At 56.6% G+C, this 25,961-nt stretch overlaps 1 protein-coding gene across 3 annotated transcripts in view; it reads right to left on the bottom strand.

The window, feature by feature from the left end:
- Positions 1–25,961, bottom strand: part of PRKCA (protein kinase C alpha) — a 283,875-nt gene that overhangs the window by 52,691 nt on the left and 205,223 nt on the right. For all 3 annotated transcript variants that reach the window (XM_069542356.1, XM_069542357.1, XM_069542358.1), the window contains exons 5-8: positions 24,730–24,858; positions 3,869–4,025; positions 2,712–2,846; positions 2,370–2,466 (exon numbers count right to left, since the gene is read on the bottom strand). In XM_069542356.1, the coding sequence (XP_069398457.1) occupies positions 2,370–2,466; positions 2,712–2,846; positions 3,869–4,025; positions 24,730–24,858 (518 nt within the window). The remainder of the gene's footprint in view (positions 1–2,369; positions 2,467–2,711; positions 2,847–3,868; positions 4,026–24,729; positions 24,859–25,961) is intronic.

Raw genomic sequence — 25,961 nt, 5'->3', positions numbered from 1 at the left:
CAGGGATGAGAAAATGATTTCCAACACCAAGCCTCATCCCATTTCAGTTTCAGGCTCTGCCTCTAAGAGCTGACGCACAAAGAGGAAAACAAATCTCTTCCCACTGATGTGCACTTTACAGATCCACCCCTCCCGGAACATCACACAGCTCAGGAAGTAATTAAGGAAGCCGTCTGGGGGAAGAAAGCAGAGTCCATAATGAGGCACACAGATTTTCTGTTTTGTGTCCAAAAGGTCATCGGAAAGTACTCAGGTTTCCATGGTAACACCGGCAGGCCTGATCAAACCAACACACAGCTACACTTTGTTGGGGGTCTCCAATGAACCATTTTCTCCCCCCATCTGAAGAATATCCTGAATTAGCTAACGTCTTCAAAGACAATGGAGGCTTTTGGAAAATCCAGTTTCAACAGCAATAAACAGAGAATGCCTGCTTTCTTTCCACAGACAACCTGGCAACTGAGTCTCAAGGGCAGTGATTAAACGCCTTAACTCTCGTCATAACTGGATCACATTTTGTTCATCAATAACAAGGATAATCTCAAAATGTTTCTCCAGGATAAACAGAAGCCGACACACCTGTGACCCTCAGGCATCTGCAGTCCCTGGGGCGGTCCTGCTAGTGGTGTGTAGGCCTCCAGACCCACAGCCCGCAGAGCGCCCTCCAGACCCACGGGCCCACAGAGCGCCCTCCAGACCCGTCCTCCACGCTCCCGATGGCGCCCAGGCCCTGCTCGCAAGTGCCTGCCGTCAGCAGCCTCCTAACCAGATGTCAGTGATCAGTGGGACCACAAAGAAGGCTGAACCCAGCAGAACTGATGCTTTAGAACTGTGGTGCTGGAGAAGACTCTTGAGAGTCGCCTGGACTACAAGGAGATCCAACCAGTCCATCTTAAAGGAAATCGACCCTGAATATTCACTGGAAGGACTGATGCTGAAGCTAAAGCTCCAATACTTTGGCCACCTGATGCGAAGAGCTGACTCACTGGAAAAGGCCGTGATGCTGGGAAAGATTGAGGTAGCGGGGAGAAGGGGGCAACAGAGGATGAGATGGCTGGATGGCGTCATCAGCTCAACGCACCTGAATTTGAGCAAGCTCCTGGAGACAGTGAAGGACAGAGGAGCCTGGCGTGTTGCAGTCCCCGGGGTCGCAGAGTCGGACACGACCGAGCAACTGAACAATGACAGCAGTGCCAGACCACCGTGAACATTCTGTGTTTTACATCCTTCAGAACCCGTTCCAACCGGCAGGTATGACCTGTTCGCTTCTTCGGGACGGAATATATTTGGGAGAAGAAACAACGGCAGGAGGAGGGACCCAAGGGCGCCGGCCGTGCAGGGTCTCTGTGCCCACATGTGCGTGCACGTCGGAACATCTCAGGGCCTGGGAGCTGCCCGAGGAAGGGGAAGCTTCACAGGTAATGAGTCAGGTGTGTGTGACTGCTCGGATGCTCAGTCGTGTCCAACTCTCTGCGACCCCGTGGACGGCAGCCTGCCAGACTCCTCTGTCCACGGGATTCTCCAGGCAAGAATACTGGAATGGGCTGCCATGCCCTCCTCCAGGGGATCTTCCTGACCCAGGGATCACACCCGAGTCTCCTGCACTGCAGGTGTATTTTTTACTGTCTGAGCCACCAGGGAAGTCCAAGAATACTGCAGTGGGCTGCCATGCCCTCCTCCAGGGGATCTTCCTGACCCAGGGATCGACCCCTGTCTCCTGCACTGCAGGCGGATTCTTTACCGTCTGAGCCCCCAAGGAAGCCCCTGTGAGCCTGGTGCTGAGACAATCAGCTACATGGGTCCTTCGAACAACCAACACACAGGTGACTGGAGAAATGGCAAGAAATGGAGCGTGAGGCAGGTGCTTGGAGCAGAAACTGCATTAAGAGCTGAGACGTCAGGTGAGGAGAGAGAAGCGGGGTGAACAGGGGAGGAGGGAAGAGAGGGAGGACACCTCTCTCAGAGGACACCACCAGGGCGGCACGCACCGGGGTGTGGAGAAGGAGCTCCCTTCCTAGAGATGTGCAGAGAAAAGGAAGATGCTGGCCCGCCAGTCACACCCAAGGACGCTGCCGCCTGGAGAAGCCTCGGGCCTGCCCATCTCCCCGCTGACGCCAGACCGGCTCCCTGCGCAGGAACCAGCCCCTCTCTGCAGGGCTGTTCCCAGTCTCCGGGCTCTAAGGATAACAGCCAGAGTGTCAACAGCCTGCAAAGCAAAGCGATGACGCGACATCTATGCCTTTAGATAAGGACAAAGATTAACATTCAAATGACTTTTGCCTTCCAGCCCAGTGACCACAACAATCTGGCCCTTCCTGAAGTGAGACTTTCTGAACAGAAAGATGGTTCACTCACGCTGCTGGTCTCACCTCGAATTTCTGCCTGAGCTCCACGTTGCCTTCCTCGTCGCCTTCAGGGATCGGCACGTTATAGTACTCACCCTCCTCTTGGTTCAGCAACTTGTACCTTCAGAGACACGGGGCAGAGGAGGGTGAGACCGTGCCGGCAAGACCGGGTTCAACACCATCCCCACCCCCAGGCTCCAGTCCAGCTGGTTCTGAAATGCGTTCACTGGGGAGCCAGGACCCAGGAAACTTCACACACAATGGTCCCTCTGGACTTAAGCCCGCTCGTCTTCTGAATCTCTGAGAGCGCTAATGTTTTGAGACAATTAACTTTTGGCTCACACAGACACACTCAGCCTTCCTCACCATCCGCTGGCCGGCATCTTCATCAGCTCCGAGACCCCAAAGGAAAGGGACCCCATGAAGTCGTTCCGTGTAGTTCGATCCCAGTCCCAGATCTCCACGGACAGCCGCCGGTCTTTATCAGAAGGTTTTAATTTGCTGTCAAAGAACACGTACGCAGGGGTTATCTTGACTGTGGTTTAAGGGGTGATACCACAGGCTCGAGGTCTGAATCTGAGATTAAGGAAACAGCATATTCGGTTCTCTTCCTGTGGCTTTCCATCATCAACAAAGTGCCAGCCCCTCGGTAACCAAAGCTCTCGACAAGAGGTTAGCAAGCCATGAGCCATGAGCAAGTCAGGCCCGCTGCTTGTGTGTGTAAATAAAGTTTTATTGAAACAGTCATGGCTGTTTGTCTGGACACATTTGGCTATGGCAGGTCAGAATCCAGAACAGTACCTGCAACAGAGACTGGATGACCCATAAGGCCTAAACCATTTACGGTCCAGCCCCTCCCAGAGCAGGCCGGACAGCCTCTGGTCTCTACCCTAGACAGCTACGTCTGGGTGTGGCAGACAAGTGCTTCCTGTGTCCTCATTCGCAGAGAGGGCCCCTTGCTTGTGCTCAGCTGTGCTCACAGCCTTCTTGCTCCTGACTTACTCAGGCCTCCACTCCCCAGCCTTTCCTCCCTTCTCTCCCCCCTCCCATCTCTGTCTCCAAAATCTTTCCACTCCTTTCAGGCCCACATTAAATGTCGCCTTCCCCAGAAAGTCTTCCCTGCTTAGATGGAAAGACAACCTTCTCATTTCAGTGGCAACATCGGCTTCGATGGCTACTCACTTCTTCCTTGTTTTAAAAACTACTGTTCAAACTCTTATCTACAGCCTCCTCTAACCACCCCCCAAAAAACCGAAGTCAACCAGGAGGGCTTGCTCTTACATCTGAAATGTGAGAGAATTTTTTGTACAGGAGTTACTGATGGTAACTTGGGGTATTACGTATAAGTCTTGGTAAACTGAGTTTCTATCCATCAACCAAGGGTGACCGCAGCTACGTCGCCAGCAGCCGTGGGAGAAGAGCTTAGGGATGAATGGATGTTTAAAGACGTTTATAATAAGCCCAGCTCATTCCTGCTCATAATGTGAAGGAGGAAATACATCAGGAAGAGGGGTTCAACTCACAACGTGAAGGTCTCATTCCACTGGGGGTTCAACGTGGAGCGGATGGTTTTGGTTTTTTGTTTGCTCTCGTTCTTGGGGTCAGGAATAAGCTTCAGCTTCACATAGGGATCTGAAAGCCCATTCGGATCCATAGGGATTAGGTTTTTCGCGTCTCGTACTGCAAAGAGAGAAGAAGAAAGATCCCAGGTTGCAAAAGGAGAACTGCCCACACTGTGGAGCGACCCGCATCGGACCCGGCCAATCGAGAGACGGCACGACGGTGCTGAAGCGGGGGAGGAGGCTCTGACCCTCGCCACGGGAGAAGCTGCCCGCTGCCACTGCCCACCGCGGGCAGTGGGCCTGGGGGACCCAGCGGTCAAGCCTGGAGACTCAGCACTGGCCTGGCCCAGCAGCATCTGTGACACCGGGGTTGCCGCCCAAACCTGAGGAAGCAGAACCTGCATCCTAACACCCTCCCCACCACCACCCCCAGCCGGGAGAGCTGGTCGGCCTCCCGCCTGAGCAGCCAGCAGGCTGGCCCACACATGGCGGCACTGGAACCCTACAAGAAGTCGTCTCTTTCCTCTGTAGAGGCTGGTGGCTTCTAACCCGCTGTGCATGAGGACCGCATGGGAGGGGGGCTGACCCAGGGGGAAGACTCAGAAGCCTTTCCCAAGACCCTGGGTGGCCCCAGTGCCCACTCGAGATGGAGAAGCAAATGGAAACTAAAGTGGAGACAAGGCTGCGTCGCCCGCAGAGGGGCAGCTCCGCGGAGCAGCCGATGGAGGCGCCTGTGCGGGAGGGCCGACGCCGGCACCTGTCAATCACCCGTCGGTCTGACAAGAAGGGACCACGGCCACGTCCACCATGCCCGGGGGCCTTCCTCACTCTCCCGCTCAGCGCAGCTAAAAGCTCTGGGGCCCCCAGTCAGCTGGACGCCACAGGGACACATCTCCCTGGGGCCAGACTCAGCCCAGCAGCTCTCACAGCGAGGCCCCTGGACGGCAGCCTTGGCTTCACCAACCGAGTCACAACTGGGCGGAGGGAGAGGGCTTCCAGGTGGTACTGTGGGGAAGCTGGCAAGATCCACTCTCCCGCCCATCAACAGACGGTTAGTGTGCCTGTCAAAGGAGAAATTTAGAAGAATTTCAGAAGGCGGTGCCAGTGTGGGCGGTGGGCGGTGGGCGGTGGGGGGGGCACAGGTGAAAGGCGCTAAAGACACCGGGTGTTCAGGTGGGGCCCCGAGGGCAGAGGGCAGAGACGAGCGCTGCGTGGGCGCCTGCAGACCCGCCAAGGGCTGGCACCGCCCTTGCCCAGAAGCCGTGGCACGGGAAGGTGCCCGTGTGGCCACGCTCTAGTGACCTGCTCAGTGTCCGAGGGGCGGCGGGCCGGCCCAGAGTGACGGCCACAGAGCAGCCGGCCGTGTGTCCCTCATGCTCCACCGGCCCCTCCAGCCACTCTCCCACAAGACAGCACCTAACCCCGCGCAGCCGAGAGCGCACAGGACAGAAGCAGGCGCGCGGCCCGGCCGCCCCGTGACCCGCTTCCCAGACAGACCTCCGTCCTGTCACCCCGAGTGCTGGGAGCTGCAGCTCACGAGCCGCGGGCGCTTCCTGCAGATCAGCCAGCAGGGCCGCGGCTCCCGCGGCACGGAGGGCCGGAGCAGGAGACGAGGCACGCAGACACAGCGCCCTCTGCTGTCGGCGGCTTGGAGGCGGCAGAGAACAGACGGCAGGACGTGAGCTCGCGCGCACCCTGGACGGGAGTCCCAGCCTCGTCCGCCGCCCGAGCTCGGTCTTCACTGAGACAGGCTCCAGGGGCCCTGACCGCCCGGGAAGCGTGACCCAGGTCTACAGGAGGTCTGCTCGCCTAAAAAGCACCCCGAGCATCACAAGAGACGACAAATTCGGGCTTAAAAACGAAGCGCTCCCGTGGAGAACAGGAGGGGCCCAAGGGCTCACTCCACCTGAGAGGTGTGAGTGCAGTGGCCAGTTCAGTCCAGTCCTCAGTCGTGTCTGACTCTTTACGACCCCATGAACCGCAGCACGCCAGGCCTCCCTGTCCATAACCAACCCCCAGAGTCCACCCAAACCCATGTCCATCGAGTCGGTGATGCCGTCCAACCATCTCATCCTGCCGTCCCCTTCTCCTCCTGCCCCCAATCTTTCCCAGCATCAGGGTCTTTTCCAATGAGCCAGCTCTTCACATCAGGTGGCCAGAGTATTGGAGTTTCAGCTTCAACATCAGTTCTTCCAATGAACACCCAGGACTGACCTCCTTTAGGATGGACTGTTTGGATCTCCTTGCAGTCCAAGGGACTCTCAAGAGTCTTCTCCACACCACAGTTCACAAGCATCAGTTATTCAGTGCTCAGCCTTCTTTCTCAGGGGTGCGATTCTAAAATCATTCAGTGGTTGGGGTGTTCTGGTTGCCAAGTAATCTCTACGGCAGGGCCTCAGGGACCGGCTGATATCAGCTTACGAAGCGACAGGCTGGTGCCCGGACCCCATGAGATGACACGTCACCAAGACTCGGGCCCGAGAGCATCCGTTGCTCCTGGCCCAGGAGGCCACAGGCGCTGTGCCCACGCACACGCAGGAGTGAAGCTTTGTGTGCGACGCTAATTCTAGGACAAACGGCACCGGGAAAACATAGGGAGGAGAGGCAGCTGCCGTGGGTGTGCCGCGAGCTGGGTAACTGCTCAAAGGCAGAGATGTTTTTAAGATCACAAAAACAAATCCTGGAATGAGGGTGAATGACATTCAACAAAGCAGGATGACGCGCATCCAAATCGTGTTCAGTGCCCCCCCCCCGCCCCGCCCATGCCAATAACCCTTGAAATATCCCTCATGTGCACCATGAGAGCCTGGTGGGCGGGCTGTATTTTCATTTTTTTTTTTCCAGCCCAATAAGCATCCACCAGCCTCATGCTGGAGAAACACAGTGAATGGGGTGAGAGTGGAGCTCTGGTCCATGAGAGGTTGCGGTCCGGTGGCGGGGCAGGCTCCTCCAACCCCGCCCCCGCCCACAGTGAGTGGGGTGCGGGGAAGAACGTCCTGCCTTGGAGGAGGGCAGGGATGACCTCCAGCTTCCCCTGCTCCCACCATCAGGACGCAGGTGTCCTTGTCCTGTGGGTCCAGCAGGATCAGCTTCCCGTGGCTGCTGGGACACGTGACTACAAACTCGGTGGCTTAAAATAACAGAGATTTATTCCCACAGGTCTGGAGGCCAATGTCAGAATTACCGGGATAAAATCAAGGTGCTGGAAAACCTGCTATACAGCAGAGGGGACTCTGCTCCATGCCGTCTGCCAGCCTGGGTGGGAGGGGAGTTGGATGGCTGAGTCCCTGACTGTGCATCGGAAGCTGTCATATTGTTGATCGGCCAAACCCCAATACAGAACAGTTTTGGTGTTAAAAAAAATAAAACTAAAAGTGAAAAAAGAAAACCTCAAAGTGCTGGCAGGACCAGGTTCTGGCCAGAGGCTCCAGGGAAGAACCTGCCCTGCATCTCGCAGCCTCACCGGGCTGGCGGCCACGTCTCTCCAGCCTCTGCTCAGGCCCCAGGCCGCCTCTCCTGTGTGTCAGAGCCCCCCACCACACCTCTCTCATCAGGACGCCTGTGATGGGACTGAGAGTCCACCTGGTATTAACCGGGAACGTCCGCCCTCCTCCAGATTCGTCCCTTCACCACGTAGGCCAAGACCCTTGGGCCAAACAAGATGACTCTCAGAGCTCCTGGGGCTCGGCCCTCACCGCCCCAAATGGGGCTCCCCGTGTGGGCCGGGAGGACGCCATGTCCCCAAGGCCTGTCCCCGCCGCCCCTTTAGCTCCTCTGAGGACGCCACGGGAGGAGGAGCCGCGGGAGGCGGAGCCGCGTCCTAGGGGAGGGGGTTCTGCTCCAGGAGCCAGGACTGCCGCAATGCAGCCGGTGGGGGACGCAGGCTGCTTCCGCAACAGGAGGGTTCACCCAGCGTCCCTGGCACGAGACGCTGTGGGGGCAGCCAAGCTGTCTAGCAGTGGGCATGGCGCCGAGGGGGGCTGGTTCTGAGTCAAGCCTCTCCAGCCACCAGAGAGACGAGCCCTGGCCAGCGCGGGGGTCGCAGGAGGGGTGGACGGGCGAGTTCGGGCCCGGGAAGCGTCAGAACCAGCCAGGCCCCAGGCCGGCGGGTGGCTCAGAAGGTCACCTGGTAGGCAGGGCCCGGGACGCCTCGACTGGCACCAGGCCCAGGCACAGAGGGCAAAGCACCTGGGTCCCCTCCCAGCGCCCACAGGTGTCCACACTGCCGGGCGACACGGCCCCTGAGGGTGCTCTGGGCAGAGTCCTCCTCCTCTTTAAGCCACGAGCTCCTGGAGCACAGGTCTGCGGTTTCTATGACAACCTTTGGGTGCCTGCGGGCCCCAGGCTGTGTGCCTTCAGCGCCCCGCCCTCAAGGACGGAGGGACCCTCCTTTCTCCACGCCCTTCAGGACCAGGGTCTACCTGTGGGTGGGCAGGGGTCTAGGGCAGCCCCTGCGACGGGCAGTGAGGACCGGCCAGGGCAGCTCCTAGACGGGAGGCCTCTGAGGGGAGGGTTGCCCGCTGGGCCCCCAGTTCTCCATGGGCGTGTGGGCACCCCAAGGGGCCAGGCTCGATCTGCTGGAAGGCGCAATGGAGCTAGAGGCGGCAGGGAGCCGAGGGCGGGGGCTCACAGGTCTGGTCACCAGCAGGTGGCCCAGGAGATGCTAAGTCACATCACTGTGGCTTTAGAACAGAGAGAATTTCTGAGGCTTGAGTGGCATCATATCTTGGAGGCGCCCAACCTAGAAACGAGGGCAATGGGCTGTGTGCTCTGCTACTGAAACGTTCTGTCTCAGTTCTGGGGACGCTCCATGCTCGGTCCCACACGCATCCAAGGACGCGGCCTGGCCCCGACAGGCTGGTCACTGAGCGTGTCAAACAATTAACCGCACCCAGCACAGTGTGCTCGGTACTTGCCTGGGCCCCGACGCTCAGCCCCCACCGGGGAGCCCCCGCTCTGACGCTGATGACTCTGAACCCCTGCGGCCGACCGCGGCTCGTGACACAAGCTCGGGAGCTGCGTCCTGACCCCCGAGCCTCCACGCCCTCCACCTGTCTGGGTTCACCCTGCCCCGTCCTTGGCCAGCAGGGACCTGCCCCTTCCCCAGCCCTCCCGGGCTGCAGCCTGGACCTTGGCGCCAGACCCGTCATCTCCAATCTCCCCTCCCCGCTCGCCCGGCCCACTGGAGCTTCAAGTCTAGGGGCAGCTCCAGGCCCCACCTGGTGGGGCGTCTCTCTGCACCTGGTCCAGACCCGCGAGAGACCCAGCGATTCTCTGGGCTGAGAAACTACAGCTGACTGGAGAGCTGGTGAACAACGCGTCTCCGGCTGCAGTTCATAAAGCGTCCATTCGGAGGGACTCTCGGACAAGGAGAAGCCTCACAGGCCTTCTCAGTGGAGAATACAGTCGGGTCCAAAGCAGGCGGTATGTTTTAGAAAATGTTAACTGCTCGGAAGGAAGGGTCACTGGGCCCACAGAGGTTTAAAGGACATGACACGGCCCCAGCTTTCAGGGGAAACAAGCCGGAAAGGACCCCTCTCGCTTGGAGAAGGGAAGTCCCGTACAGAACTTCTCTGGATTTCGGGAAATAAAATGCAAGGTGGCATTGGCCACAAGGAGCGGTTTTTGACTCAGTAACGATGGACCAGGACTCAGAACAGCCTGGGCCCCTGATGCTGTCTCTCTGCTCCATCTGATCCGATTGCACGTGCTGTCTGCTGACACCGTCTGTGTCGACACCTCCAGCATTCTGGATTTGATCTCCTCCACGTCCTGTGGCTCAGTGGTAGAAGAACCCGCCTGCAGTGCAGGCGCCGCAGGAGACCGGGGTTGATCTCTGGGTTGGAAAGATCTCTTGGAGGAGGAAATGGCAACCCACTGCAGTGCTCTTGCCTCAGAATCCTGTGGACAGAGGACCCTGGTGGGCTACAGTGGGGTCGCAAGGGCTGGACACGACTGAAGCCACTTGGTCACACGTGTGTGCTAAGAGTATGCTGCCCATACATTTCGCCATGTTTGCTTCTTTACGGCCAAAGACGAAGGTGAGGGAAAAAGGCAACGGGAACGCCCACCCGCTCAGCCCTCCCCGCCCCTCTCCAGAGCCAGGGCCGATGCAGTTAGCCCTCTGTCTCACCGGCGAGGCCCATGCTCTGATGATAAGAATGTAATTTCTGTCCCAGGAAATCCAGTGCCATCCCCAGACCAGAAAAAAACTTGAGTCAGCAACTCTACCACCAAAATCCTGTAAACGAATGAAAGAGAACTTACAAGAGTTTGGTCTGAGGTGAGAAAAAGCAACTTTTGGTCCTTGGACAAGAATCATAAATATTTCACTACTTTTCCTCTTCCAGTGAGTGGAAAATAACAATTTCTATTAAAGTTTTATGACCTTAAAGTTGCAAGAGGAAATGGAATCTGGTTGTTGGAGCAATAATATTTTTCAGGTTATGGGAGCCCACACGATTCTGTATAAACAAGAAGAAGCTCTTAAGAAAGACTTCTTTTTCTTATTATGAGAGGAATGGATATACTCATCATTCAAAAACTAAAAACATAAAGGTATTAAGAAGAAAAGGAAAACCACCTAAGCTTCTGCTGTAAGAGAGCTGCTATTACCGCCAGGCACTTTGCTCTGCATTTATCTACACCGGAATATTTATTTTTACAGAGTTTGTGTCTAGGAACAGAGGGGTTTTTTGTTTGTTTTGTTTTGGGTTTTAATTTTTTTTTTGGCCATACCACACGCCTTATAGGATCTTAGTTCCCTGACCAGGGACTGAACCTGGGCCTTCGGCAGTGAAAGCATGGAGTCCTCACCGGGGGACCGCCAGGGAATTCCCAAAGAGCGCAGTTTAGGAACTTGCCTTTAGGACACAACAAGGTATGTTTTGAAAACATGTTAGAGGGCTGGCATCCCATTTTCTAGCTATCTCATAATCTATTTTATCAATTCCCTGTTTCAGGCCATCTACGTAGATTAAAATTCTTCCCCTTTGTGTAAATCACGTGGCAACGGATCATCTTCCCGCGTCAACATCCATCTGAAATTCTGTTTTCCCTCAGGATACACGTTATTATTAGCAGTGGACCGGAGGGGGTAAAACCGTTCACGACTCTGATGTGCACTGCCAAATTACTCCCCGAGAAGTCATATCAAAGCTCTATGAAGGGTGTGGGGATAAAACTTAAAAATAACCTTGGAACTGTGGCTTCCTTGGTCATTTTTGAGGCTTGACTATCTTGCCCCTGCTATGTTAGTGCTTCTTTTCCTTTGATTTCGTCCTTGTCCAAGCTCCCTATAGGGTGGTAAAGCATTTTCCTACCAGGTCACAGGAGCGCTTCAGACGTGAAGGAGTGACGAAGGCCCTCTGTCCCGTGTGCTGCAAACTCCCTTTCGCTCTCACTCCCCAAGCTCCCAGCAACACAGAGCTCCAGGCTTCACGCTGCGTCTGCCAGGCATTTCCTTTTTGACTCCCTCCGTTTCTTTCACATTCAGAAAATCCTTGGCTTTCCTGAGATAAGCCAAATTTCACTTAAGTTTTCTTCAATTATCCTGTCTTTTTCTTTTTTTAAAAAATATATTTAACTTTTAAATCCATCGGAAATTTATTTTGGTGTACAGTGTGAGTTTTCCTAATTTTTTTCTTCCAAATGTTTAGACAACTCTCCGAACCACATTCTGAAATGAGCCATCTTTCTCCATTCAGTCACGTGGCTTCTGCTCTGTTGATCAGAGGCCTTTGGCCTTTTCTCCTGTCATATTCGACTCTGCTAATCCTTGCAACAAGCCTGTATTTTTTTTTTTTTTTTGCCATGTGGCATCTAGTTCCCTGACCAGGGATTGAACCCGTGCCCTCTGCATTGGGAGCCCAGAGTGGTAACCACTGGGCTGCCAGAGGAGCCCCAGCCTGCACGTAAACTGCTGGAGACTTCCAGCACGTTGTGACACAGCCTTGGGCGTTCGGGGGCACTGAGGGCGATTCCTCTTCAGCTGCCCTTTCCCTGGTCACCGGGTAAATTTCCGTCCCTTATTCTCAGTGTTCACGGTTACTCAGAACAACAAGGTGATGGCTCAGAGAGGAACTCGATGAGGACCAGAACCTGATCGGGGACCCGCCTCCTCGAAAGGAGGGGTCAAGCCTGAGCCACTGGGTTGTGGGGCATGGAAGGCAGCCCCTCGCCCCTTCCCCAGCCACCCCCTCCATCTGATGACTTCCCCTCCATCTGGGCTGAAAATAGACTGAGCTGAGCTGAAAATAACCGAGGAGATTAAATTAAATTAAGTCGGGCCTGGCTCCCAGGCAGCTGCTAATAGAACCATAAGCACCCACACCAGTGCGGCAGAGATGGGGGCATTTATTGCTCCTGTCTCTCTCTTCACCCTGAAGCAGCCGAACCCGCGAGAGACCAGGCCCAGCGAAACCAGCCTCCTCTCCGTCACTTTACCCAAGGCTCTGAGCAGGATTTGCTCTTGCTGGCTCATCCGGGGGAGCCCCATGTTCAGGAGGCCTTTGCAGGGCTCCCCCATCAGGAATTCGATGCTGAACATCACCCGTGACACCTGCTTGGCCAGCGATGGTCCTGCCAGAAGGAGAGGGCCTTGCTGTCCACAGGGTGGTCCCATCACCGGAGGGATTGATGATGCTCCCACACACTCCTGGTTCCCAGAAATGGTCTCAAAATGATGCTCTCAGGGACGTGTCCCTCAGGTGCTACTGGGGAGCTCGGACCAGTATTTGCCTCTGGAACACAAGAGCCTTAGGAGACAAAGGCCTTAGCAACGAGCCGTCTCCCCGAGGCCCTTCCATCTGTGCTACCACCACGGTCTTTAATCTGAGAATACAAAGCCGAAGATAAACATTAGCTAGACTCCCCAGGTCAGGGCTACGAGCTTTTCACCCGGCAGAGCCTCTGGTCGCCTCCACCACAGTTAAAAAAACAACCCCGGATGCTCTCACTACCTTTGGGATCATTCTCTAACTTAGCCCATCTGTCAACACTTTGGAACTTCCCAAGGCGACCACATGCATCGAGCCTACTTGAGGCTAAATTAATTCCGAAAAAAAGGCAAGACTAGGGGCCAAGGATCTTGGATGGAAAACTTTTAATCCGGCAAAATAGCCAAGCTCTTCACACACCACTGAGCCGTGGCGCCTCCACCACCACCTCCTCCGCACAGCAGTGAGGCACGCGGAGGTTAAGCGGGCGGGAGGCCAGAGAGCCAGCGCCCTCAGTCCAGAGACGCAGGCGGGAAGGGTCTGCCCCCTCACGGGGCTCTAGGAGGTGGGCATCTGAGGTCTAAGGGCTCGGGGAGGGCCAGGCGAGGGCAACTGCTGCCCGAGGGAAGTCGCCAGGTTTACGCACCAAGCAGGGGACACGTCCTTTTCCTGACCGTGGGGGGAGCCTGATGGGCTGACTCGCAGGGAAAATGTGCCTCGTTTTTCTTTCCCCGGCTGGAGGGAAGCCAGGTAGCTTGGTGTTTCTCGGAGAGAAGCTAAGACACGGAGCCATTGTTAGCATGTCTCCAGCTGTTCGCTCTTGCAGCTGGAACTCTCCATGAAAGCAAAGCTGCGGGAGTGAGAGGGGCAGAGCCGCCAGGACCTGGAGAGCCACTCGGCCTGCAGACCGTGCTGCCAAGCAGCCCACAGTGCGGGTGAGGGGGCTTCGTCCGGGTCTCAGCCCCAAGCACAGGTCTCCGTGCTTCCTGGGAGACTCGTCCTGCATCCTAAGGGGGCCGACTCAAGAGGGTACCAGCATCACAGGGTCTCCTATCCTAAGGGGGCCGACTCAAGAGGGTACCAGCATCACAGGGTCTCCTATCCTAAGGGGGCCAACTCAGAGGGTACCAGCGTCACAGGGTCTCCTCTCCATCAGGACCGCGGACACACGGCCCGGAGCGCTGCTCTGTGCTGCTGCTGCTGCTCAGTCGCTCCAGTAGTGTCCGACTCTGTGCGACCCCAGAGACGGCAGCCCACCAGGCTCCCCGGTCCCTGGGATTCTCCAGGCAAGAACACTGGAGTGGGCTGCCATTTCCTTCTCCAATGCATGAAAGAGAAAAGTGAAAGTGAAGTCGCTCAGTTGTGTCCGACTCTTCGCGACCCCATGGACTGCAGCCCACCAGGCTCCCCCGTCCCTGGGGTTCTCCAGCCAAGAGGACTGGAGTGGGTGCCACCGCCTTCTCCACACTGCTCCATGGCTGCTGAATAAAAGGGGTGATCAACGTGCCAGGTGGCAGGGTTGGACAAACATGGCTGAGTCCAAACATTTTCTTTATCCTTGACTGTCCCTGGAGACCAGCCAGGCTGGGAATACGTTCATTTGTTCCAAAGGGACTTGTGAGTCATGAACAGGTTTCATATTGAAGCCTAGACATCGTCTCTGCTCTTCAGTGATTTCACACACAGGCAACAAGATCAAAGGAAAAGGCCTCAAAGCCCAAGACCCTGTTCTCACCCCCATCCCACCCCCGACCACCCTTCTGCACGACCCTGGCTGGTGAAGCGTGGTGCTACCTGTCACTCTGTTTGCTCAGCATCACCCCCTTGAAGGCATCTGCTGCTCAGACTCGGCTGGGGCTGTTCTCACTGTCGTTCAGCCGCTAAGTCGGGGCCAGTGCTTTGCGACCCCGTGGACTGCAGCACCCCAGGCTTCCCAGTCCTTCACCATCTCCTTGAGCTTGCTCGAACTCATGTCCGTTGAGTCAGTGACGCCATCCAACCATCCCACTCTGTGTCGTCCCCTTCACCTCCAGCCCTCAATCTTTCCCAGCATCAGGGTCTTTACCAGTGAGTCAGCTCTTTGCATCAGATCACCTTTATGATCCTAGAAACATAAGTTCCTGTATCCTTCCTTAATGGAGTGTTACTCATTTGATGTATGCCGAGGAAATTTTTTTTTTTTCAAAAACAAACTGGAATCCTTCAGGAGCTTGAGGTTCCAAGCATCACCAAGGGTCCCCGTCTCTCCGGGCGGGGGCTGAGGGGGCGTCTGGGGTCGGGCGGGGAGGCAGCGTGTGAGTAGGAGGTCGCGAGGCTGCACAGGCTGACGGGAACCCACTGGCACACGCTCCCTCTGGGCTTCTGGGCTCCCCTGTGTGTGGTCGCCCAGGCTGCCCATGAGATCCGAGGGGACAGCCAAAACGATGCCCGTGTCCTGCAGCCCTAGTCCCAGCCCATGGACACCCAGCTGCAGAGAGACTTCCCCAAGGGGAAGAGCTGCCAGTGAGCGAGTTTTCCAGAACAAGAGACCCCCAACCCCCCACCCCCACCCCACCCCGGCTGTTCAGCAAAGCCTGCGTTTCCTTCCATGACATCCCGGCCCAGCGGGTCTAAGCTGGTGAAGCCACACTTCCTCTCCATGACTTTCCCCACGTTCAGCAACCCACCTCGGAAACTTCTATAGGAAGCTTGCCTTGCATCTGCTCTCGCTTCATTATTCTGGGGAAAGAATGCCTGCTTTGATTTTAAAAGGGACCCTGACTGTCTTTAATTAACCATAAACCCTGCGCTAATTGCCCCGGAGGGTGGGTGGCAGCCACAGGCTCTGTTCTTCTTGGGAAGGCGGGTCCCTGGGCGCTCTGGGAGCGAGCTTCCCGCAGGTGGCCCTGCCCCGCGCTATTCTACAGGGATGTTTTAGGACAACCCCAGGAGCCAAATCGCAGCCTTCTCAGGCAATCTGCGTTCTTCCCAGCGGAGGAAGGTGCCTGGAAGTTGAGCTGCACACACTCAGGCTTCTCAGCCCCATTTCGATGCCGATGCCTGGAGCACACGCACACCGCTGCCTGCAGAGTCCGTCGGAACACGTGGGGAAACGTGGGCTCTTCAGAATAGGCTAATATTGGGCCAAAGACAGGATCTGCCTCTTCGAGCTTCTTGGTGGAGCACTCCCACCACCCACTCATGAAGATTCACTGAACCAAGAGAGGAGAAGTCTCCACATTTGGGGACATTTCCAGAGGGGAGCCAAATGACTCCTCAGCACAGGGTATTGAAGTTTCCCAACCTTCTGGTGCAGAACCAGAAGGGACATTCCTCTCCCATCCTGATCCTCGTAACATCTCTGCCCATCAAACAGTTAAAAGAACGTTTCAGTGGAAGTGATTAAAACGACACCATTTTCAAGCCTCTAAGAGACTCCTCCCTTGGCTAAGGCATTCACTTCCTAGAAGATGATCAAGTTGCTCGCAATAATTTCATGGCAATTAATCTTGTGCTTAAATGCTAATCCTGTAATTAGAAGCAGTTAAAATCCCGCACAAGAATGGCCGGCTCAGTCAGTGTCAATGTCCCTGTACGCTACAGGGGTGGTCCTGAGAGAGGCTGCACAAATGATCTGTCTCCTCTTCCTGGGGATGCAGGGATCTGTCTCCTCTTCCTGGGGATGCAGGGATCTGTCTCCTCTTCCTGGGGATGCAGGGATCTGTCTCCTCTTCCTGGGGATGCAGGGATCTGTCTCCTCTTCCTGGGGATGCAGGCATTCAAGCCCCACCTTTAAAAATGCTTCTTTGTGGCAGGGGTCACTGGAGTCGAAGCGGAAGGAGGGCTGAGGCGCCGACAAAGAATCCTGTAAGAGGACTGGGGGTCGTCTCAGCAGGAGAGAGAAGCCACGTCACTCTGAGCTTGGAGGCCAGGCTGCTTACGACAGAGGCAAACGGTGCCTTAAGGAAACGACACAGGCGACCCTTGCCCCAGCCTGGCTGCGATGCTGCCCACAAGCACCCAGAGTGCTCAGCGTGGACAGCCGGGTCTGAGGCCCTGCCCAGGGAGGCCTGCAGGAGGGACCGTCCACAGGAAGCACCCGGCAGCCGGTGGACACTGGACGGTTAGCTCTGCCACTGTGGGAGGTCAGGACTAGGACCACGGTCAGGCTGTAAGCAATGACGCGTCTCTTGGAGAAGACTGACCTCTTCTTGGTGGACGTGTGTTTCTCTGAAGGATCCCAGAAGTCACATGGCTATATGAAATAGGCTAAAACAGGATCCCTTCCATGTGATTCAGACGGAAGGCTAGGACGGTAAGACTCGCTTAGATTTCGGATGCGGGAGCACAGTGCAACCCTGAGTCCTCTCTGGGGCTTCCCCGCTGGTTCGGGGTAAAGAAGCCGTCTTCCAATGCAGGGACTGTGGCTGGGGAGCTAAGCTCTCTCGGGCTGCAGGGCAGCTAAGGCCGCAGCCACAGAAGCCTGTGCACCGCAGCGGAGAGCCGGCACAGCCAGAGAAGAGCCGGGTCGCTTTCCTCAATGCTGTGCCCACTGGGCCCTTCCGTCACCATCGTCACTCACTCAACACATCTCAGGCACAAATTCAAGGCACTGGGGACAGGAGACAAGATGCCCTCTCTCACCTCAGAGGCTGATGGTCTGGCGGGGGGAGATGAGCACGCAAGCATCACCAAACGCACAGCCACGTGGCAGATGGGTTCGAGGGCATGAGGAGAAAGCAGCCCACCTTAGGCGAAGCATGAATCGCTCGGAGGGGCTCCACAGGGGCAACCGCGCCGAGTGTGAGAGATGCTCCTGATGGAGCGGGCTGAACCGCCCGCACCTGTGTGCGCTCAGTCCTGGAACATTCTCTGACCCTGCAGAGCCCGCCAGGCCCCTCTGTCCGTGGGGTTTCCCAGAAAAGAAAACGAGTGGGTTGCCATTTCCTCCTCCAGCGGACCTTCCCGGTCCAGGGACTGCACCCACGTCTCTAGAATCCCCTGCGCGGGCACCTGGAACAGCCCACTAACAGCCAACGGAGCTGCGTGGGTGGAGCCAGCCTGCCCCTGGGGGAGGGCACACAGCTCTTCTCCTCAGGGAGAGCTTTGGGTGTCAGGGGTGGAGGGGGCGGAAGGGATACGCCTGGGGAGGGGAGCTACCAGCTGCTGGCGGGGTCACACGGGCATGGGGCACCCGGGACGCGGGAATGTCCAGTCGGGGGAGAACACAGAGGAAAGGAACCCACTGAGAAGACACCGGCCGCCGCCTGGAAGCACATGCGTCTGAGCCGGGCAACATGCGAGCACCTTCCGGGACACGCGGGCCCTAGATGCTTTCAGCCTCGAGATTGATCCCGTCTGCCTGCGCAGAGGGGCGCCTGGACGTCAAGCACTGGCCCAGCCAAGGTGGGTTCTTCCAAGACTGAGACTCACTCAAGAACCCTTCAGCATCCTCTCCACCAACATGAAAACTGATTAAGTTCATCCTCGATGCTAAAACCATCGGTGAAAGGCTGCTGGTCATCAGACACAACACCTAGATGCCTTATTAATCGCAAATGTTGAAAGTTACTGAGAAGTGGGGGGATCTGATGCAAACACGGTAACTGGGTGATCAAACGTATTAACAGCTCACTGACGATGGTCAATCTGGACACACCCGAAGCAGCAGCTGCCCGAGCCTGCCCTCCCAGCCCAAACCAGGACCAGCCACATGGGCCCTGTCCCCTCCTGTGCCCCCGAGCTGCATTTAATCCCAAGCTTTTCTTTAAGAGAAATGACCTCCAGTTGATGCCTTTTCCTTTCAGCGAGCGGCTGGTGTAGCTCCTCCCCGTTGGCAGCCCCAGGCGGGCAGTCCCACCCCACAGGCCTTCCGGCCGCTGTGGAAAGCTCCTGCACAGAGCCTCCAGGCGACAGGTGGGCCGCCCGCCCGCACGCCGTCCCGGCATCCACAAAAAGTCAAGGGTCACCGTGAACCTTGGGGTCACCCCTGGAGTTCAGGGGAGGAGACTGATGTTCTGTCCTTGTGAAAAAAAGAGCCACCTGCGCCGTAAATGTTCCTGTTTGAGGAAGAAGCATTTAACTTGGAGCTCTTGCTCTGTGATGCCTGAGAACCACGCACACTAAACGGTAGCGACTATGGCCCTAAGCCCATGAAGACAGAAAGGAATTCCCCTCAAGGCCGAGCATGCTGGACTCCCTGACACCCGGGCCGGGGTCGAGCCCTGCACACCCCCAGCCGATCACGGCCCACATCTTCACGTGGCGGCCTTTTCCACCGGTCCTTCCGGGGCCTCTGGGAAGCCACCTGCAGCTTCCTGGGAGCGGGCGAGGGACCGCCCCAAGGGCCTCTGTGCTTACAGGGACGTCCCTGTCATTCTCTTCCTTGTCTAGATGCCCCCCCCCCCATCTCAGCACCCCGGGGGCCTGGCAGAGAGCCTGACGCACGGCTCATGAATGGCTAACGGTCGATCAGAGTGATTGCTATGCAGAGCTGACGTCACTGCCCCAGCTGCCCCAGCTGCGCTACTGAACGTTGGGAGGACACATGGCATATATAGAACGTGATTACTTAAATCAACAACCTGATGGCAGGTCCCCACACAGTTCTAGAAGGTTCTCAGAGGATGCAACCTCGCAGCCGCCAGAAGCCTCACATCCTCACACCTGCAGGAAGCTCTCCCCCTCCCCTGGAGCACGATTAGAACCTCCATCTCCACGCGGAACTAACAAACAAAGTATCTTGAGAAAATCAGACTCTTCTGCAGGACAGTCTATTCGGGGAGATGTGTTCCTGAAACAGCTGTAAAGCCTACGATGTTTTTTCCATTTATTTACAACATTAAATTGAAAATTCGTCCCCATGAGGGATATTTTTTTTTTCTTTACCACTCCTCCAAACCAAATAAAAAGCACACAGGAATGTAGGAAACCTATTAAAATCACATATTAAAATAAAAAAAAAGACACTGTTCAGATAACATCGCACCATCGCCCAAAGGCAAGAAGTAAAAATACACCAGGAAGCTGACGCCCTTCCCATAAATACTGCACCAATCTCTAAAGGACCCTGATCTCTGATTTCCAAAGGGCAATTTCCATCCCAGTAGTCTCTTGGGAGTTTCTATTTTACTTTGGGAATTATTTTCAAACTGGGTGAGTCTGCACAGGTCAAATGGAGACGGAGCTACTCTAACGACTGACACGCGTGCCTACGGTTTAAGAGCACGGCCCAGGAGGCCACTCGTATGTGCACCGGAAGCTTGGCTCGTCATGGGTTGTCGTTGATGTCTGTGTTCTCACTGAGGACAGACCCCATGGACTGCAGCATACCAGGCTTCCCTGTCCTTCACCATCTCCCAAAGCTTGCTCAAACTCATGTCCATTGAGTCGACAATGCCATCCAACCATCTCATCCTCTGTCGTCCCCTTCCCCTCCTGCCTTCAATCTTTCCCAGCATCAGGGTCTTTTCCAGTGAGTCAGCTCTTCACATCAGGTGGCCGAAGAACTGGAGCTTCAGCTTCAGCATCAGTCCTTCCAACGAATGTTCAGGGTTGACTTCCCTTAGGATGGGCTGGTTGGATCTCCTTGCAGTCCAAGGGACTCTCAAGAGTCTTCTCCAACACCACAGTTCAAAAGCATCAATTCTTCGGGGCTCAGCCTTCTTGCTGGTCCAGCTCTCACATCCGCGCGCGACCCCTGGAAAAGCCAAGGCGGGCTAATCCCTTCACCTCCCCCCACTTGCCCCTGTGCCCTTCCCTCTGGCCTCTCAAACACCCCCGTCCTTCAGCCTCCTCCAGGGGTCTCTCCCTCCCCCTCCCCGTAGTCTCTCCAGCACCTCTCAACAGCGACTGCCCAGCACCCCTGAAACTGAGCACTTAGTTACATGTGGACGTGGCTCCTCCGTGAATTGCTCCACGCGGTACCCATTTCTCCCCTGGATGTCAGTCCCACGTTTAGACCTTCCGTCACCTCGGAGAACCTGCGGGGTGCTGATGTGGGTTGAGCAAATATTTACGGGTTTGCTGTTTATCCCAAAGAGACTTGAACTGATGAGAGACGTGGGAGGGCCTCCGCCTCTGGGTTCCGGAGTCAGACCTGGGCTCAAGCTCCAGCGCTGCCACTCCCCGCCTGGTCCCCGCAGCTTCCTGCCCCTCTGAGCTCGGCGCTCGGTGGCTGCGTGCTGCGGCTGTCCGCGAAGCGGGGCTGTAAGGCTCAGCACGGGGGAAGGTCCAGGCCTGCGGACAGCAGGGGCCCAGGCAGGACGCAGGACGGCAGCTGTGCGGCCGAAACCGCCTGCCGCGACCCTGGGGCCGGGTCTGCCGCGTGGGGAGGGGTCCGCGCCGGCGACGCGAGGGGCGGGGGCGCCCCTGAAGCGCCCGTCTGGGCTCCTCCTGTCCTGCACGGGAGGTCGGATCTCTTCTCGGCTCTGGTTTTCTTGCTGGCGGGCGGGTCGGTCTCCGCTGTGCAACCACATGAGCGCGTTGTCAGGGCACGTCCACCGCCGCCTCCTGAGTTCCTTCCGCCCGCCTCCCGCCCCTACCCGGCGCCGCCCAGGGCACCGCGCCGAGCTCCGCATGTCCAGCAGCTCCCCGCTGGCGGCCTGTCTCACACACGGCGTGTCTATGCTTCAGGGCTGCTCGCTCCCTTCACCCCACCCTCTTCTTCCCCCGCTGCACCCACAAGCCTCGCCTCTGTGTCTGCGTCTATTCCTACCTTACGAGTAGGTTCCTCAGTACCATTTTTCCAGATTTCATATACATATGTGTTAATACACGATATCTGACTTTAAAACATTTCCATTGACTAACCTGTGGCTCACAAATTTATCAGGTACTATTAAAAATGTGACTGCTTTCATACTCGAGCTATGGCTTGGGAGCTGCTGGGTGACGGACGTAGGGAACCCTGTGCTACTGGCTTTTGGGACTTGTTTTTGGTACCGCAAGTGCCGCCGCCGCTGCTGCTGCTGCTAAGTCGCTTCAGTCATGTCCGATTGTTCCCGACCCCATGGACTGCAGCCCACCAGGCTCCCCCGTCCCTGGGATTCTCCAGGAAAGAACGCTGGAGTGGGTGGGCCGTTTCCTTCTCCAGTGCATGAAAGCGGAAAGTGAAAGGGAACTCACTCAGTCATGTCCGACTCTTCGTGGCCCCATGGACCGCAGCCCACCAGGCTCCTCCATCCATGGGGTTTTCCAGGCAGGAGCACTGGAGTGGGGTGCCATTGCCTTCTCCAAGTGCCGCTAGTCACTATTTATTATTTATACTTCCGTTCTCCTTGAAGCCAGGCTAATTCTGATTCTGAACATCTAAAATTACTCTACAAATTTTAAAGAAATGATTACTAATTAGTTATTTCCCTTAGTTTGGCATTCTATATTTAGGACTGAATTTCCTGCACACAAATAACTACTGTGTTTTTAAATCAGATCTGCTGTGGATGGAATGTTTGTGCCCCAGGGTTGTACGCTGAGGCCCTAGCCCCCTGGGGATGGTGCCCGGACGGGGCCTTGGGGTGAAGAGGTCGTGAGGAGCCCTCAGGGTGGGAACAGTGCCCCGAAGCCTCCATAGCACGGTGCCCTCCTCTGCTGCCCGCTGCCTACTCTCAACCTCCTCTCTCTCCCCTGTTCCCTAAGACACAGCCAGGAGGCAGCCGCTCCATGCCAGGAAGACGGTTCTGTCCAGAAACGGTCAATAGACACCTTGATTTTGTATTTCCTGTCGTCCAGAACCACAAGAAATCCAGTCCATGGTATTATTACAGCAGCCTTAGCTAAGACGAGATTCCAATCCTTCCTGGTACCGTCATTAAAATATCTCTACTTCTATCCATTAAACAGGCTTCCATTAAACTGACGATCTGTGTGACTTCGGGGAAGTTAATTTCTTCGTGCCTCGGTTTCATCCTCTATAAGGATAATAAATTTCTGCACAGGTTTAAACAAGTCACACCGGTGAAGTGCTTCAAAGGTGCCCCTCTGGGGGGATGTGCTTGGTCACTGAGCTGCTGTTGCTGTTAGTATTAAGGAGCCCCTGAGTTCACGGTCCTAGAGCGGAGCAATTCTCTGCACAAACAAGCGGACCAGGCCTCCAGCGACGGGCCCAGACTACAGCCGGAGGCACCACTGGCTGGCTTTCATGTGTGAGTAGTCTCTGACCCAGTGCGGGTGTCTCCCCCGAGACAATTCCACAGTCAAGTTCAACTGCAGGCGGCGACGGCGTGATCAGCCCCTGAGCCCCAGGAGGCTTGCCTTGTCGTCCCTGTGAGCTGGGGCTTTCTCCCGCACCGGGTACTTGAGCCACCCCAGCGGGGCCCCGGTGCCACTCCTGAGGCTCGGCGGAGCCAGGCCCCTCGGGCAGCAGCCTGGGAATGACGCGGCCAGTCTAGCGCACCCTGCCTGGGGTCTGTGTTAGAAGCACCGGGACTGGGATCGACCCATGGCCAGGTGGTCCTGCCTGAGGCGGGGCCGGGACTCTCCCGGCTGAGGTCTGCCTGCTCACCTGCGGGGCGGGGGGCACCACGGGGCTTTCAGGGCAAAGGACAGGCGCTCTCCCTTACGCCTCTCCATCCCTTACCACTCGGTGAGCCTCTGTTTTATGTGATTTTCTCTGAAGCTCTATGCTCCCTGCCCGCTACGTGACTTTGACAATGGAGGAACCTTAGTAGAAAAGAGAGAGAGGTCAGTGAGGGGCTGCGACGGTGTGGACCGGCTCGTGCACCAGCCCCCAGGGTCCGCCTGCTCTGGGCCCAGGGGCCCGGCCATCAGTCAGAGTGGATTCCCCCAAACCCCGAAGCATCAGTCCAACCAGAGGGAACGCAGGTGAGCATCGCAGCCCCGTGTGCAAGGATGCAGGTGGGGAGGTTCTGAGCAAATAGAGCAACTTCTCTGAGACACAGAGTCACAGGGAGCCCATGTCTGCCGTGGGGACTTGACACACAACCCCGTGCTGGTCATCAGCTGCATGGGGTTCATTTCATGAGGTCACCCGGTGGCAAAGCGAGGGACCCTCCCCTTGCAACACCTTGAGACCCTCTGATTTTCCCTGAATTCTTATCTGACAGGACAGCACGGGGTAGAAAACTTCATTAGTTTTCAAAGAAAAAAGCGTGAGCAAGTTCCCCAAAGTGAGCTCTCTCTGGGACAGCCTCCCCCACCCAGCTCTTCCTTCAACAGACCCTCCGAGCCTTTTATCTTTCTATAAGATCTGTTATTTACGGTAAGAGTCAGTCGGCTCTTCCGCTTCTGTGATAGCCTAGAATTCCCAAATACAAGTGGGAACACGGTCCCAGGAGAGTCCCATGAGTCCCACAAGTCTCATCTCATGAGAGTGGATGTCCCTGTCCAGGAGGAGGGCGTGTCCATCAGGTGGGACACGGTGGGCCCAGAACAAGGAGCGAAAGTGGCTGCCGTCTGGGGCTTCCACCCTAACTCAGCTCAGTGGGCATCTCGGCAGACACGTCCGGTCACCCTGAGGCCCCTCGGCCGAGCGTGGATTTCGCAGGAGCCCAGAGGAGAAGCTGTGCTTCGACAGCGCCCACCCAGACACGGCCTGAGGGGGGCGCCTGGCCAGGGACGCGGACGTGGAGCCACCGCGGCCGGGCCCTCGTGGGTAACCGCTGCGGGAGGGCAATGGCTGGAAGCACAGGGCCTGGGATCCCCACTCACGCTGTGACTCTGCAGGACCCTGTCTCCTGGGGCCTCGGTTTCCTCTTCTGGAAAACGACGCTAGTGATCGGGCAGTTGTGAAATGTAGTAAATTAGCCTGCATGCATTTCTCAGCACCCCACGCACAGCAGAGGCGTGTAAATGCCCCAAAGCGCTGCTGTTATCATCACGGCCCGACGGCCCGGAACACCTGGGCCACCCCGCACCTGCCCCCACCCAGGCTGCACCTTCACCAGAGCACCTCGTGCCACGGCTTCGGGCAGCCCATCCATCCCCAGGGGGGCAGCCGTGCCCTCAGAGCCCTTCTCCACACAGCGCTCGTGACTCGCTGGACGCCGAGTGCCTGCGAATCCGGGAGGCGGGTGTGCGTGAGCTGCGTCCAGCCCGGCCTCGGGGCCGGCCTCCCCTGGTCTGCAGGCCTGCTGGTGGCCCGGCCGCACCGCCGGGGAGGTGCCTCACCTGTGACGTGCAGCTTCTCATCCGTGACCTCGGCCTTCAGGTAGATGCGGCCCCTCTTCTCCGTGTGGTCCATCCCACAGAGGCTGGGCACGTTGATCACACACTGCTTGTGCACGTTCATGTCACAGGCTGCGAGGCAAGAAAGCACAGCGTGAGGCTGTGTGCGGCCTGGAGCCACCCCCGCCTCTGTGTTTCGGTTGCGTGAAGAGAAGCGGGACTGAGCCACCCTCTGACTCGATACCCTGCCGTCGAGCGTCAGTGACATAAGGAACTGCTAGCAGCTGCCCCCCACAGCACAGGCTCCTGTGAGCGACACGTCCCTGAAATACTCCAGCCATGCCTGTCCAGCCGCAACTGAAGCAGACCACCTCCGCCTGGCCTCCCGAACGTGCCTACAACGTTAACAGCAAACAAAATCCAGGCAGGCGGATGCGTACCAACAGGGACTAATGAATAGTTCATGCACACAGAGGCAAGCAATGCACACATCTTAAACGGGATTCTTTCTGCCAGAGAATCTCTTCTGCCTTCCTGAGAATCTGCGGGGCTGAGGACACGATATTCACGTTCTTTTCCTCAGCGAACTCTTCATCCCCAAGGAGGCTTGTGCATTGCTTTTGTTTGTTGTTGTTGTTTTTAGAAGAACCTGTGATTGATATTTTAAACCTATCTTCAAATATTTAAATATTATTCTGCGTAAAACAAATACACGCCTGGCTCGATAAAGCATTCCTCACCAGCTGACATTACGTGGGCGAGACGGGGAGGACTAAAGACACCCTGAAAAGAGTCCTGTGCACGGAGCACAAACATAAGACTGCGTAGGCGTTCCTGCTCCACTGGCCCCACACCTCAGGCTTCCGGAAGGAGCGGGTGGCCCCTGGAACCCTCAGGAATCCCCTGGGGGCACCACAAGGCTCTTCTGTCACTTCAAGGTGGAGCCTTCTTGCCAATCTTGTTTTGAGTGCTTAACTCCTCGGTCCATGGGACTCTCCAGGCAAGAATACTAGAGTGGGTTGCTATTTCCTCCTCCAGCGGATCCTCCCGACCCAGGGATTGAACCCTTAGCTCTTGCATCTTCTGCACTGGCAGGTGGGTTCTTTACCAGCTGAGCCACCAGGGAAGCCTGTTTAACACGATGAACTAAACAGCAAGAAGCATCGTGAAGCGCAGGCCTCAGCCACACAGGCTCTCGAGAAGCTGTGCTATGAGCCGCGCTGACCACCTCACTT

This window comes from Ovis canadensis, chromosome 11 (assembly GCF_042477335.2).
Source record: "Ovis canadensis isolate MfBH-ARS-UI-01 breed Bighorn chromosome 11, ARS-UI_OviCan_v2, whole genome shotgun sequence".
NCBI classification, from domain to species: Eukaryota; Metazoa; Chordata; class Mammalia; order Artiodactyla; family Bovidae; genus Ovis; species Ovis canadensis.
This window is presented reverse-complemented; position numbering and strand designations above follow the sequence as displayed.